The sequence below is a fragment of the Chrysemys picta genome, chromosome 7 (genome assembly GCF_011386835.1).
Source record: "Chrysemys picta bellii isolate R12L10 chromosome 7, ASM1138683v2, whole genome shotgun sequence".
Taxonomy (NCBI): domain Eukaryota; kingdom Metazoa; phylum Chordata; order Testudines; family Emydidae; genus Chrysemys; species Chrysemys picta.
The window spans coordinates 123,562,320-123,578,753 of record NC_088797.1 but is presented as its reverse complement, the minus strand read 5'-3'; the positions used below and the strand labels follow the sequence as shown (position 1 = coordinate 123,578,753).

At 39.5% G+C, this 16,434-nt stretch overlaps 1 protein-coding gene across 6 annotated transcripts in view; it reads left to right on the top strand.

The window, feature by feature from the left end:
* SLK (STE20 like kinase) overlaps positions 1 to 16,434 on the top strand; it is a 71,981-nt gene that overhangs the window by 51,896 nt on the left and 3,651 nt on the right. For 3 of the 6 annotated variants that reach the window (XM_065552542.1, XM_065552545.1, XM_065552547.1), the window contains 6 exons: positions 377 to 556; positions 3,222 to 3,314; positions 9,575 to 9,704; positions 11,180 to 11,304; positions 13,003 to 13,191; positions 15,260 to 15,385. In XM_065552542.1, the coding sequence (XP_065408614.1) occupies positions 377 to 556; positions 3,222 to 3,314; positions 9,575 to 9,704; positions 11,180 to 11,304; positions 13,003 to 13,191; positions 15,260 to 15,385 (843 nt within the window). The remainder of the gene's footprint in view (positions 1 to 376; positions 557 to 3,221; positions 3,315 to 9,574; positions 9,705 to 11,179; positions 11,305 to 13,002; positions 13,192 to 15,259; positions 15,386 to 16,434) is intronic. The other 3 variants (XM_065552543.1, XM_065552546.1, XM_042855196.2) reach the window with 2 other exon arrangements.

Sequence of the window (16,434 nt, the reverse complement as noted above, 5' to 3'; positions counted from 1 at the left end):
TGAAGATAAGGAATCTATTATTCACTGAGAGTGATATCTGTTAACTCAAGCATTAGAGGCCTGTATTTTTAGACTGTGATGATTCAGTTCCAGAGGTATGAATGTAAAATTTATATAGTAAATTGTGTCTGTTGTGTAATGCTTAAAGATTCGTAACACAAGAGGTCTCCAGGCATTTTTCAGCACTGGCAAGGCATGGTTTGTTCACATTCATTTACATTGATCACAAATTCAAAATTTGGTATACCACAATTTGGAGTTCCCTAGCTAAGGTGAGCAAACATCATTGTTTTGACTGGACAGTTCTGCAGAACTTTCAACCCTCCTGAATTTAACTTCCTAGAAAAATATCAGATGAAATGGAATTATTTTACAGAGTAAAAAGCGGCAGTATGATCAAGAGATTGAAAATCTAGAAAAGCAGCAAAAACAGACAATAGAACGTTTGGAACAGGAACACACAAATCGCTTAAGAGATGAAGCAAAACGCATCAAAGCAGAACAGGAGAAGGAATTGTCCAAATTCCAGAACATGTTGAAAAACAAAAAAAAAGAGGTAAGACTCATTGATAATTTAGAAAGTAGGGGGCCTGGCCAAAGGCAAGCATGGTTGGACTCCCTTTATCCCTGCCATAATAAGTTCTGGGGGCCATTCACAGCCATTGTAATTTTTTTGTTTTAGTGCATACAAAACAGCTAACAGACCATTGAAATATTGATTTTCGCAGAAGTCACTGATTGATTAGCACATTTGTATCTTTCATATAATCTTTAAAATTAATAAATTTTAATTTTGTTTGATAGCATTCCACAAAACAAAAAAGCCAAATTTCCCTGCATTTGTAATGTTAGAATTTAAAAAACAATAATACAGCTTTGGTAACAGTTGAGTCATTATACCTACTGTAAGTTTCCATTTGTTTATCATTAAGCCCATATTTTATAACTTGTCTGTAAAAGATGTAACCCTGGCAGGAGTTGTCTCTTCTGATTTTTAACTCAATTGGAAAAAAAGAAAAATCAACACCTGAAAAGTTTTATGACTAATTGCAGATCTAAGTTATATAGTGAAACAAGTGAGTGAAGGATGATGCTGAAAGTCTAAACCAGTGGTTCTCAAACTTTTTCTTCGTGAAAATTGCTGAGGATCTCGGCAGACCACTTAGTGTTGTTTTTACCGCTAGCTAACTATTGTAAAGTGCTTTGGATAAAAGCACTATATAAAAAGAAGCTTAATAATAATCAAAGTTTTTTTGTTCCACAAATAAAAGCGCACAACTCATATTTTAATATCAGTAGTCTTACCTTTCTAATGCGATGGATGTGCCCTCTCTCCTCAGCCCGAGCTGGGGCTGGAAAGGAGGGGAGTCTCTCCCCCGTCCCTCATCACAGCAACCCCCGAGCTGGGGCTGGGAAGAAGGGGGGTCTCTCCCCCGCCCACAGCAGCAACAGAGATGAGGCTGGGAAGGAGGGCCATCTCTCCGCCGCAGCCCTGGAGCTGGAGAAAGTCACCTCTTTCTCTGGCTGCTGCAGCCCTGCACGTCCCAAATTCCCCTACCCCTTCTTTTCACCCCATAGCCCTCTCCCACCTACCCTCTATTCCCCCCAAGGCCACCACTTCACCTTACATGTGTGTCTTCTCCAGGGACCAGGCACCTAATTAGTGAAGCCATACCTGCGCGGTTCCACTAATTAGGTGGGCGGCCCTTCATTCTCTCGTGTGTGGCCACCCAGGCACACACCTTAGTGGGAACTATCCGCGGACCACCTGAATGGAGCTCATGGACCACTGGTGGTCCACGGCCCACAGTTTGAGAACCTCTGGTCTAAACTGTTAATTTGCTTGTGTTAGCGCATGAGAAAGTGGTGTATTTACATATAGGTTTTTGTATATGAAGGCTGTATTTTATTTTTAAAACAATTGCATAGTTATAGTTCTGCATATAAGTGAATATAATTTATGCAAAAATAAGAGTAGTTATTAGATTAATATTCATTAATCTAAAAATCTATGGTGCACTATCAGAGCTTGTATGCAGAAGGACCCTATAGTATGAACATGTTTAGAAAAATATATATTTTATTTATTTTGAACTGTGCACTGGTATGTATTAATCATTTTTTCTCTTTTGCTGAACTTCTTGCATTTTTGAGTTTCTTTTTACTGGTGATTGGGTCTTATATGGGGAAGCTGGTGGAACTTAATGCTGTATACTGATCTAAAAAAATTTCTTTCTTGGAAACAGGACTAGCATGTGGTGGTTTGGACTCTGATTTCTGATGGGGCTTCCACTATTAAATAAACATTTGTTCTTGGAGGCATATTTTTTTATTTATGGTTCCGTGAGGAGATTTACAGTTTGGAGGAAAATGCAGTCAGAGCTCTAAAACTATCCATGTTATATTGGAGAGTATGGAAAGTATATAATGTTAAAAACTGGCAATATTTAATCTCCACTAAACAAAATCATCATATTCTTAGCAAGTTGCTTTATCAGATAATATTTAGAAATTAGCTCACCATTTTAAAGTGCCCTATACTGAAACACATTTTATACAATTTCGGCCTACCTGTAATGCAGAGTTTTTTAAGAATATAATAATTGGTGGGGGTGGTTGTTTCAAAGGTTTACTTTTTAAAACTGAATACTTACAGCCCTTTTATCTTTAGTGTGCTTATGTGCCTCTTTTATATTTTAAAACCTACTATGTAAGTGTCATTTGTGGTTGAGAATATAGAAATGACATTGTATCAATTTGGATATGAGAGAATGTCAATGAAAGCTGTTTTTCAGTGGAAGTTCCTCTAAACTTCCACTTGTTTCAGATCTGTTACTCTGGGGATAAAAATATTTTATAAAATTTCCTGTACTGTTTAAAGAGACCATTACTATTGCAGGCGGCTTTCTTAATCGATGGCTGTTTAAGTTACTGCATGAAAACACATTAATGAGATAAAGTAATCCATAGGAAGGCATCACTGGTTCTGAGAGCACTTTATTAACATTTGCATGTAAAATCAGATTGGTTTATGGCTCCTTTCTATGCTGCACTTAGACTTGCACAGAGCATGCACTACCTTTTCCTTTTTCACCAAACTAACACCTCTGCATGCTTTCCAGTACCTTAGTGCTTGAACTACACCTCTCATGTTCACAACAAATGCTTGCTGTGGAGAAAAAAATGTTATTTTCCCCACCTTCTGCATGCTTATACACTAGGTTTTTAATGAAGTGGAGAAAGCACCAAAAGAGCTGAGAAAAGAGCTCATGAAACGCAAGAAAGAGGAGCTTGCACAAACCCAGCATGCTCAGGTAACAGCAGCAGCTTCATGCTACTAAAATCCAAAAAGCAGCATTAGTCACACAGCTTAATCATTTCACTTTCTTTTTCAGAGTGACTTTGAAATTTAACTTCTAACCCTTGACAGTTGCTCTGCTCCCTCAAATGCTCCCATAACCCTTTCCATAGAGTACAATGTAAAATCAATTATATGCAAACTTGTGTTGATATGTTAAAAAAGCTTAACATTCGGAAAGCTGTATTCAAATTAGAAAAATATCTTTATACATCCCGGGAAAACTCATGACATTGCCTTTTTAGCTGATAAGTATCTTGTGTGTCTGCATAATTATAAATGTTAGAGTAGAATGTCAAATATTTTCAGAATATTAAGCATAAAGGAGGAAAATAAGTATATAGAAAGTGTAAAATTAAGAATACTGTTCATGACAGCAAAGCATTTAAAGTAAACTGACTTAATTAAATACCAAAGTGAAATGGAAAGTTGTATGAAAACTTTAGAAGATTGCAAATATAATTCCACACATTGCACCTTACTGATATTATCTGACAGAGCTGGAAGACAAAAAAAATATTAAATGTGTTCTTCCTTTGTAAGGTTTTGAATGTGCTATTCTACCTCTAGTCAAGGTTATATCACAAAAAGGGGTGTGGGACAAATAACTGAAGTAGGATTTAATTATTTTTTACAGGAGTGGAAAAGGTAGTGATGTGATTGGACTAAGTTAATTGTGATTTGACTTTGAGGCGTAGATGTTATATTTTATGGGCATGATGGGTTGAAAACTTTGTTGTACAACTTGAAATAAAGATGGGTGTAGACCTGAGCAAAGTTCATAGTAAGTAGAGTTTTAGAACTACAAGTTGTCATACTTCTGTCAGTGAATTAATGGGTTTCCACTACAGCAAAAGCTTTGATAAATAATAAGATATCCTGATTAAGTTAAAAGATCCTAATTTCATGTCATCAAAAAGTAATGTAAGCATAAGAACATCTGCAGAAATTTGATTTCAAATCTGTAAACAGATCAATTACGTACAAGTACCATTTCTACTGTAAATGATTGTTTGCTCAAACCATCTTCATATTCTCATGGCTGATGTATAGTAGTTTACCATCTTTGAAAGAAAAGAGTTGTTTTTGTTTACATTTTGACCTGGGAAGTATTGTATTGTATTCTGATCCACAGGGCATTGCTCAGGTTATGATTCAATCTTTTCAATTGTCTTCGTGTACACTCTTCAATGCACAAATGCAGGATGTAAGTCCAAAAATACCAAGAAGGGTTTATTTCCCTAATTTTTTCAACTTTGTGTTCTCTCCTATTTTTTTCTTTGGCTCATATGTGCTGATGATTTTCATTGTCTCAAAAATTGATGAGTGCAAATTTATAAAATTGTATAGTTTAAAAGTTCAGATTGATGCAGTGATTAACTTTGGACAAAACGTGAATTTTCTCTCTGAAACAGAAGTAGTCAATAATTTAATGATTTTATCATTTCAGCACCTGTGAGAAATTGAATGCAGTGACTAAATTTTATGTTGTGTGTGCAGTGAAATTTTTACCTTTGGGAAGTGGCATTTAGCATTTTCTTGCTAAATCGTAGGACAAAAACTTGTTACTACTGTCACAAAGAACTAATGTAACCGCTAAAGAGAAAATTATATTGTGGTCTGCCTCCTACACTAGCCAGCAAAGTTGCCAGTGAAGTTTTTCTCCATAATGTTTATTGCATGTGATGTGATAAAGATTGTGGAAAACATCTTCACTGGCAGCTTGGTTGGATAGTATAGGAGGTAGACCACAATACACAATCTTTAGTGTGTGTGATGTTTGGTATTGATGTTTGAAGCTGAAAGGACAGAGCTTGTGTTTTTCAGATACATGCCTTAGCTTGCTGTGCTAGGTTTCAGAGTAGCAGCCGTGTTAGTCTGTATCCGCAAAAAGAAGAACAAAAAGGAGTACTTGTGGCACCTTAGAGACTAACAAATTTATTAGAGCATAAGCTTTCGTGGACTACAGCCCACTTCTTCGGATGCATATAGAATGGAACATATATTGAGGAGATATATATACACACATACAGAGAGCATAAACAGGTGGGAGTTGTCTTACCAACTCTGAGAGGCCAATTAATTAAGAGGAAAAAAAAAAACTTTTGAAGTGATAATCAAGATAGCCCAGTACAGACAGTTTGATAAGAAGTGTGAGCATACTTACAAGGGGAGATAGAATCAATGTTTGTAATGGCTCAGCCATTCCCAGTCCTTATTCAAACCGGAGTTGATTGTGTCTAGTTTGCATATCAATTCTAGCTCAGCAGTCTCTCGTTGGAGTCTGTTTTTGAAGTTTTTCTGTTGTAATATAGCCACCCGCAGGTCTGTCACTGAATGACCACACAGGTTAAAGTGTTCTCCCACTGGTTTTTGAGTATTTTGATTCCTGATGTCAGATTTGTGTCCATTAATTCTTTTGCGTAGAGACTGTCCGGTTTGGCCAATGTACATGGCAGAGGGGCATTGCTGGCACATGATGGCATATATCACATTGGTAGATGTGCAGGTGAACGAGCCCCTGATGGTATGGCTGATGTGATTAGGTCCTATGATGATGTCACTTGAATAGATATGTGGACAGAGTTGGCATCGGGGTTTGTTACAAGGATAGGTTCCTGGGTTAGTGGTTTTGTTCAGTGATGTGTGGTTGCTGGTGAGTATTTCCTTTAGGTTGGGGGGTTGTCTGTAAGCGAGGACAGGTCTGTCTCCCAAGATCTGTGAGAGTAAAGGATCATCTTTCAGGATAGGTTGTAGATCTCTGATGATGCGCTGGAGAGGTTTTAGTTGGGGGCTGAAGGTGACAGCTAGTGGTGTTCTGTTATTTTCTTTGTTGGGCCTGTCTTGTAGGAGGTGACTTCTGGGTACTCGTCTGGCTCTGTCAATCTGTTTTTTCACTTCAGCAGGTGGGTATTGTAGTTTTAAGAATGCTTGATAGAGATCTTGTAGGTGCTTGTCTCTATCCGAGGGATTGGAGCAAATGCGGTTATATCTTAGAGCTTGGCTGTAGACAATGGATCGTGTGGTGTGTCCTGGATGGAAGCTGGAGGCATGTAGGTAAGTGTAGCGGTCAGTAGGTTTCCGGTATAGGGTGGTATTTATGTGACCATCGCTTATTAGCACAGTAGTGTCCAGGAAATGGACCGCTTGTGTGGATTGATCTAGGCTGAGGTTGATGGTGGGATGGAAATTATTGAAATCATGGTGAAATTCCTCAAGGGCTTCTTTTCCATGGGTCCAGATGATGAAGATGTCATCAATGTAGCGCAAGTAGAGAAGGGGCGTTAGGGGACGAGAGCTAAGGAAGCGTTGTTCTAAGTCAGCCATAAAAATGTTGGCATATTGTGGGGCCATGCGGGTACCCATAGCAGTGCTGCTGACTTGAAGGTATATATTGTCCCCAAATGTGAAATAGTTGTGGGTGAGGACAAAATCCGGAGCGCGGATGCAGGGGAACTGGCTAGTGGGGGGGGGAAGAGCGGGAGAGAGAGAGAAGGGGGGTGGCCAGGGCAACAGCCGGGCGCTGCCACGTGGCCCCTGCCGCCTGCCGGGAGGGCTCCGCTCCGGTCGGCAGGGAGGGAAGGATGAGGACTGCCCTGCAGGGCTCTCCCGTCTTCCGCGCTGCCGCCCCCTACAGGGCGGCCGGAGCGGAACAACAACAACAAAAAAGTGGCCGTGCCGCCCTAGGATTGGGCCAAATGCCGCCTCGTTCAATCTGCCACCCCAAGCACCAGCTTGCTTGGCTGGAGCCGGCCCTGCTCCCACTCTCCAATTCCATGAGCGTTCATGGCCCACAATACAATTTCCATACCCAGATGTGGTCTCTGGCCAAACAGTTTGCCCACCCCGATCTAGTCTGATCTCCTATATATCACCGGACACTAAATTCCACACAAATACCCAATGAGTTAGACCTCATCTACACTAGAAACTTCAAAGCGCTGCCGCGGGAGTGCTCCCACGGCAGCACTTTGAAGTTTGAGTGTGGTCACGCATGAGAGCTCTCTCCTGGTAATCCACCTCCACGAAGGGAAAAGATCCGAGTTCTGGGAGCAGCGCTCCCAGCGCTCTGAGCCTGTCCACACTAGTGCTTTAACGCGCTCAAACTTGCTGCATTCAGGGGGGTGATTTTTCACAGCAAGTTAGAGCACTCTAAAATGCAAGTGTAAATAAGGCCTTACTTAGACCACAGCTATCTTCATGCTTAGATGCTTTGCTAAACCAGGCCTTTAGTCTATTTGTATAGTGCAAGTGCAGTAAAAATAGTCAAACTTGTTGGACTATTGCAGCAGTAACGCTTCTTTGATAGCCCCTAAGCAATGCATGTCAATTTTCTGAACTCATGAGCACTAAAACAAGGACACTTCCAACTCACAGTGTAAAAAAGTTACTTATTGCTCTTCATAGAGCCTGTGCTTAACAAAATAATACACACTTTGTAAAGGTAACTTTCAACAACAAAAATATCAGTGACTATTTCAGACCTTTTCATTAAGTTATTGAACTCAACTTTACTAAGACACTTTCACTAACAAGTTTAGAAACATTTTATCGAAAATCTGTCTTATAAGTTTAAAGACAAAATTAACAAAAGATATGTATTCTCCTTATGTTCTTTTTTGTGTTCCACTAAAAATGCTGATTATGCTGAGATTGTGCCCCTTTCCATGTAACCAGCACAGGTCCATTTTTAAAACACCTTTTTCTTGTTTTGGAAAGTACGTTCAATGTATTTCATATTTTACATAAAACTTCTTGTCATATTTTGTAAGGCAAAGGTGTGCGTGCATGCTTGCCTGTATGTGTAGCTATATAAAAATGATGAGTCAACTGTAGAGTGTGGATAGATGATAGTGAACTGTGTAACGTCTGTTTTATTTTGACTAAATAACTTAGACGTAGCCATGCCAATTGTGCACACAAATAGGCTTTGAATAATAATCCCAAACAAATGACGACTGTTACACTCTTTACTACAGGTGATTTATTGTATCAGAGTTTTGCTGGGTTTTGTGTGTGTGCATGGGGGCGGGAGTGGGGGGTTCCAACTTTGCAAATAAATATTTTTGTTATTTCTACAAATTAGGTTCCTAGTCCTGCAGCTTGTTCTGCACGGGAGGCCCTTTGCACCTTAGGGAGTGGCACTCCATGCAGGGCTTTACCCACATGGAGCAAATTGCAGGACTGGGGCCTATATCAATATCACTTTCTCAGTTTTTATTCCCCAGTGATATAAATAAATATACACATATGAAAAGTAATTATTTTATTTAAAAGTTATTTGAATAAATTATGTGCAGATAGTTTCTATTAGTTTATGAAGGCTTGTTAGCTCTATGCATTGCCAAATAAAGAGTAGCTAACAACATAATGATTGTACTTGGCTTTGAGTGAACATGGGTTCAGTTTTTAGCACATGGTTGGTTTTCCTTTATTGGCTACTGCAGGGCTTCTTCAATCCCATGCAGCTTCTGTCACGTTTGGTTACGTTATGTGGCCCTTCCAAAACGTAGAGCCTAGGTAGGAGGGATCTTCAAACACTGATCTCACAGTTACATAAGCCGGATATTTCCCTCCTCTTTAAATTCTTCCCATGCAAGACTGCTCCTTATTAGTAGGACTTAATACCAGCCCTTCCATGCATCTTGCATGACAGTACCATTAGCCAACCAAGGTCAGGAGCCAAGGCTTTCTTTTCATAAGCTTCCCACCTAAATTGGGCAGGAGAAACCACCAGGGTGGTATAATAAAGTTGCTGGTGTTGACACGTTATTTAAGCAACAGTAGTAGCTCCTGCTGGTTCAGGGAATAAAAGGTTTAGATTTTGACCTCTTTTGCACTGCTGTAGATGCACAGTTTCCATCCACTTTCAGACCAGTTGCTAATTTAATTTGAGAAAAGGTAAATTATTTTTTCTAATCAAACTCATATTACATTTTACTCTCATCATAGAAATAACTGCAGATTTTGGTTAGTTCATTGCTTTCTGTCTTATTTCTAAAAGTGTAATTAAATATTCTGTACCCTTTCTCTTTTACTGGATATCCCCAAAAGTGGATAATTTTATAGCAGATGTATTTGTAGGCCAAATTTTCATTAATGTGTTTAGTTTGCAATCTAATCAAGGGAACAAAGAGAATTGTTCTGGGAATCTCATTAAAAATTTAGTATGAATAGAATAAAGCAACTTAATCTATTTTCCCTGGTTTTTAATAGGAACAAGAATTTGTGCAGAAGCAACAACAAGAATTGGATGCATCTCTAAAGAAAATCATCCAGCAGCAAAAAACAGAACTAGCCAATATTGAACGAGACTGCCTGAATAACAAGCAGCAGCTTATGAGAGGTATCCAGCATCAAATTTCTCCTTTAAAATTAGATTTTCTTCTGTTTTATATGCAACTTTTCATCTCAAAGAGAGCTGCTAGAGGAATAGTAAAGTCTGACTTAAATCTGTAAAATCAAGGACATCCAGAGTTAAAATTGAAACTGGAGTTAAAAGCATATCTTTAATATGAAACAGAACTATATTTAAAATGCCTTTGTTCTGCTAGCAGAAAAGTAATGTGTTAAAATAATTCTTTTTTGAGATGTACCTTGCCTTTTCTGACTCAGCCATACCTATTTATTTGCACAGTTTTGGTCACATAATTTTGAATTTTACTTATAACTCTATAAAGAAAAAAATGTACTCAAGACATTTCCAGGTAACGCTTTTCTTATATTATTTCTTAAATACAATGAATACAGTATTCATTGAATACTGCATACAGATGTGGTCTCCTCATCTCAAAAAAGATATAATGCCATTAGAAAAGGTTCAGAGAAGGGCAACTAAAATTATTAGGGGTTTGGAACGCGCCCCATATGAAGAGAGATTAAAGAGGCTAGGACTTTTCAGCTTGGAAAAGAGGAGACTAAGGGCTTGTCTACATTACCGGCTGGATTGACGGGCAGCGATCGATCCAGCGGGGGTCGATTTATTGCATCTAGTCTAGACAGGATACATTTACCTCCGAGCGCTCTCCCATCGACTCCGGTACTCCAGCAGGGCGAGAGGCGCAGGTGGAGTCGATGGGAGAGCGTCAGCCATTGGTTTACCCCAGAGAAGACACCGCTTAAATCTTGGATCAATCTCCCTCCCTTAGTGTAGACCAGGCCTAAGGGGGGATATGATAGAGGTATATAAAATCATGAGTGGTGTGGAAAAAGTGAATAAGGAAAAGTTATTTCCTTGTTCCCATAATATAAGAACTAGGGGCCACCAAATTAAATTAATGGGCAGCAGGTTTAAAACAAATAAAAGGAAGCTCTTCTTCACACAGCTCACAGTCAACCTGTGGAACTCCTTGCCTGAGGAGGTTGTGAAGGCTAGGACTATAACAGGATTTAAAAGAGAACTAGATAAATTCATGGAGGTTAAGTCCATTAATGGCTATTAGCCAGGATGGGTTAGGAATGGTGTCCCTAGCCTCTCCAGAGGGTGGAGATGGATGGCAGGAGAGAGATCACTTGATCATTACCTGTTAGGTTCACTCCCTCTGGGGCACCTGGCATTGGCCACTGTCAGTAGACAGGATACTGGGCTGGATGGACCTTTGGCCTGACCTACTATGGCTGTTCTTATGTTCTTAAAATTGTAACTATTGATCATTTTATTAGATATGGTGGTGTGGTATATATCTGTATTAATGGCTTCTTACAAATATGTTTTTATAATTTCTTTTAAATTAAAATATCCCTGTAATTTTAAATATATATGTGTAGATTAGAAAATATTATGTAGTACTTTCTGGAACAAACTTCCTCCTCCTCCTCCAGCTCGTGAAGCTGCAATCTGGGAGCTAGAAGAGCGACATTTACAGGAAAAACACCAGCTTCTCAAACAGCAACTCAAAGATCAGTACTTCATGCAGAGACACCAGCTTCTTAAGAGGCATGAAAAAGTTAGTGCTGAGTTTGTCTCTTTCCTCTATATTACAACCTTCAGTGGTATATTAAAATATCTTGTGATCTATACTACTAGTTTACTTGTTTACAACAACTTGGTTCATGCAATTTATGTAGCTTCTTTCTTGCTATATAAATCTCTCTTCTCTTTATTTTGTTGCTTCAGTCAGTACATTGAGACACTTTGTCAAAGTTGTTTGACATGTTTGGTAATTAACACATTATTTATATTTCAAGCACTCAATGTAAGCCAGGTTCCTCGCAATTAGGAGAGAGATATTCCTTATCCAGAAAGATTACAATCTAAATTTAAGACCAGATGTAACATGTGAGAACAGTAAACGATTAGGGAGCATAAAAGGGAGCACTGGGGTTACAAATATAGAAATTTAGCTTCCAAAAATACATGTTTACATCTTTTCTTATGTGATCAGTCCCATCCATTTGCATAATCATTTGTAGTATCGGGCCTATAAAGTAATGGGTTCAAGATACGTCTTATGTCAAATTTAGCCCAAAAGTTAGATTTAAAAGAACAAGCTTTTAAAAATCAAAAACCAATAGAAATATTACCATTAGTGGGTTCTTGTTAGTATTGGTGTTTTATTCCAATGGAAGCAGGTGCTTTAAACAAATAGTTCTCTGCAGTGTTTAGAGTCCAATGACTCCAGCATTGTGTTACTGCAAGAGAACCTGAAAGTGCTGTTGACCATATTTTGAACTACATTGCACTGGTGTAAGTCCAGAGTAATTACACTAAAGTTAGAGTTTTAATAACCTATGGTATTTTTAACATAGGTAAAGAGGTCTTCTTTAAGAATATTTAACATCAATGCCCCTATAAGGCCCCAAGTTCAGCAAAATACTATAAGTAGGGCCCTACCAAATTCATGGCCATGAAAAATGCATCACAGACTGTGAAATTTGGTCTTTTGTGTACTTTTACCCTATCCTTCAGAGCTGGGCAGCTGGACAGCAGCTGTTGCTGTCCAGCTCGGAAGGCAGCGCTGCCACCACCAGCAGCGTGGAAGTAAGGGTGGCAATACTGATGCCACCATACCATGCTGCCCTTACCTCTGCGCTGCTGCTGGTGGGGGCGCAGCCTTCAAAGCTGGGCACCAGGCCAGCAGCCACAGCTCTCCAGCCACTCAGCTCTGAAGGTAGGGTGGTAATACCGTGACACACACACACACACACACACCCCAATAGCTTTACAACCCCCTTTTTGGTTGGGACCCCCAGTTTGAGAAATGCTGAGTCTTAAGGATTTACATGTTTATATTTTGCTGTTTTAAAAATACATGTTCATGGTTGTTAAAACATCATGAAATTTAAGATTTAAATATCTGAAACCATGAATTTCAAGATTTTTCAAATGCTATGATGGTGAAATTTACAAAAATGGACTATGAATTTAGTAGGGCCCTAAATATAAGCATGTGTTTCAGTCTGTCCATATTCAGCAATGAACTTGAGTATATGCTTGACTTAAATGGATTGGGACCTGATCCAAAGCTTTTTGGAATCAATGGAAAGACACCCTTGGCTTCACTGGGCTTTGAATCAGACCCCTGCAGAAATCGGATGTACGTTAGCACGTTTAAGTGCTTTGCTAAATTGAGGCCTAAATGTTTAAACACATGTTAGTCATATAGCAATATTACAAACAATCTTTTTGTTCAAAATATTTTTAGGAAACAGAACAGATGCAACGATATAATCAACGGCTTATTGAAGAGTTAAAGAACAGACAAACTCAGGAAAGAGCAAGACTGCCCAAAATCCAGCGAAGTGAAGCAAAGACTCGAATGGCTATGTTTAAGAAGAGTTTAAGAATTAACTCATCAGGCACTCCAGAACAGGATCGTGAGAAGATTAAACAGGTGACTAACAAACATCTGTAGTTTAAAATATCTGAAAGTGCTTGAGTTGTGAAGTTTTGAAGTATAGTTATATGTATTCAGTTGGTTTTTAAAAGGCATCAGTTTGAAGGCCTAGAGATATTACTCTGTACTGCTGCATGACTGTCCCGAGTCAGTCTTTTATGTATGTCAGAAGTGAACAAGGGCTTGAAATTCTGTGAAAGAAGTACATTTGGCCTCAGGATGTTATGAACTTTATATTGCTTAGTATTCACTTTCACAGACAACTTTTGGAATATAATTTTATTGAGTTTCAAAGAGAGTACCATCCAGTCCTCTGTACAGGTTTGATGGCCACAACTAAATTTGGAATATATATCTAAAATCATCCCACTGTAAAATGGAGACTGGATTGTTTATCATGGAATTCTACCTACTGGGTCAATCTGGAGCAGCCATTTCTACTTGCATTTAAGAGAAGTATTTGCAGTTGCTCTTAATCCTTCTTCAAATTTGTTTGTACAAATCCGTTTGTTGTGTGCCCCAATAGTTTTTGATATTTCCAACTTGTGTGCATATTATAAGGCGGGGTCAGCAACCTTTGGCACATGGCCCGCCAGGGTAAGCACCCTGGTGGGCCGGGCCAGTTTGTTTACCTGCCACGTCCACAGGTTCGGCTGATCCCGGCTCCCACTGGCCGTGGTTCGCCGTCCCAGGCCAATGAGGACTGTGGGAAGCGGCGCGGGCCAAGGGATGTGCTGGCCGCCGCTTCCCACCACCCCCATTGGCCTGGAGCGGCGAACCGCGGCCAGTGGGAGCCGTGATCGGCCAAACCTGCGGATGTGGCAGGTAAACAAACTGGCCCGGCCCGCCAGGGTGCCAAAGGTTGCCGACCCCTGTTATAAGGTTAGCTGAAATGCCTGCTGCAGATTAGATTACTTCTCCAGTTGAGTATAATCCAAGACATTTAAATTGTTCTGATTTTTGGCAGCCTGTTTTTGATGCAATCATCTGTATATCTTCTAATTCTTGATTAGGAATGATATTGATTGCTATTTTTACAGAGACCCCCAAATTAGTAGGCACTCTGCAGTACTAGTAAAATATAGTTCTTGCCTTGAAGATCATACCAGATAATTTTAGGCACCAACCATCCAGAGACTTAACACATGCTTAACTTTACATACAGTAAGTGATCCCATTGAAGTCAATGTGACTACTGCTCCAGTTCTTTCCTGAGCTCCAGTTCATTTGCAAATTTGACACCATCAGATCAGGATTAAACAAAGACTGTGAATGGCTATCCAACTACAGAAACAGTTTCTCCTCCCTTGGTGTTCACACCTCAACTGCTAGCAGAGCACCTCACCCTCCCTGATTGAACTAACCTCGTTATCTCCACACTGATTTATACCTGCCTCTGGAGATTTCCATTACTTGCATCTGAAGAAGTGAGGTTCTTACCCACGAAAGCTTATGCTCCCAGTACTTCTGTTAGTCTCAAAGGTGCCACAGGACCCTCTGTTGCTTGTGACTACTGAGTATGTAAAGTTAAGCACATGCATACATTTTTGAAGAATTGGGGCCTTAGGTTTGATGCAATGAGTGAAAGTATATTAGGTGAGAGGGAAGGATTACTCATTTATGGCTTATGCATGTATTGAATGTTTAATTATTTTTTTAAAATATAGAGCCAGATTCTAAACTGGTGCAAATCCGTTTGCTCCATTAACGTCAACAGAGCTTTGTTGATTTACACTAGATGAGTTTGGGCCCATAATAACTATAATTGACATATTTTAGGGGCCTCATGGAAGAAGTGAGTTTTAGGGAGGGATTTGAACAAAGATGGAGAAGTGACATGACAGAGAAGAGATGGCGGGGAAGAGCCTGCCTTGGATAAGGGTATATTGGAAAATTCAAGCAGTGAGAATTAGGAAATTGCACTGATGGCTTTAATCTTATGTTGTTCTGTCCAGTTATACTATAAATCCATTATGTTCTTCACAACCCTGGAAAAGTCATTTGTAATAAATACCTGCATTGGGTACTACAGTATAAATCACTTACTCTTTGTTTTTAATTTTAGTTTGCTACTCAAGAAGAAAAGAGGCAGAAAAATGAGAGATTGGCTCAGCATCAAAAACATGAAAATCAAATGCGGGACCTTCAGTTGCAGTGTGAAGCAAACATCAGAGAACTGCACCAATTACAGGTTATACATATAGGGCATAAAATAAGCAGTGTATGAAGAGAGTCAAGTTAATCAATACAAACTGAGCAAATTCTGAATTTATTGATTAGGAAAATGTTTTAATGATGTTTTTCTTACATAATTACCCATCCATATAGAAATTAATGCGATCCCTTTCTAAGGGATACAGCATATTGTACTCTTGATTCATATCCATAACTCAGTTAATGATAAAGAGATTTACTTACACACACACACACACAGAATATGAACTGTAAGGGAATCTTACCTCTTCGAGTGCTTACCAACCTTTTGTTTTAACTGCTACTTTCCTTTGGCAACGTTTCTTTTTAATGTTGTTTTTTTTTTTTTTTTTTTTAATCAGTATTCAAAACAGAAAAGCAGCTCCATCTTCTGTTAGTTGAATTTTCAGTTGCTGTGAGTGATGTCAGTACCTCACCATAAGAGCAGGTCTATAGTACTGCATGCAATGAGGTCTGTCTTGCAAAGGGCAGGTTGCTGATTACATCTGCCATTCTGGAACATAACTACGTTTTCAGTAATACAGGCCTCGATTTTTGGTCCTTTCATGACATGTATGTTGTAAAACCAACTGCTGCACACCATGAGTCAGATCCTGTTCCCCTTAAGTCTGTTTTCTTCTGCTCCAGTGACATAAGGCAGATTTAAAGCAGGAGTTAAGTGACCAGCCGATTATTCCCCTTGCAGTGGGAAATCCCACAGTGGCATAGAGCCAAGGAAGCTGGTGCTACACCACTCTCTTTCATAGCACCCTGTGGAAATGGGCATGGCCACAGCACTGATGTGCTTCAATGAGCCCCCACTGTAGGAACAGACCATTTGGGGGCCATTTCAGCTGGGTGTAAGTTAGAGCTGCCTTAAGGCTGCTCTGAGCTGTAGCAGGGGATAATTTGGCCCCCAGCTGGCTTCAGGAGCAAGATGATGGTGATTTGTTGCTCTTTACCTCTTTATCGTGGTGATCTGAGGCTCCCTCCATAAAGACATATCCCCTTTGACTTGTCAGTCAGCCTCCACTACTGGAAGCAAGG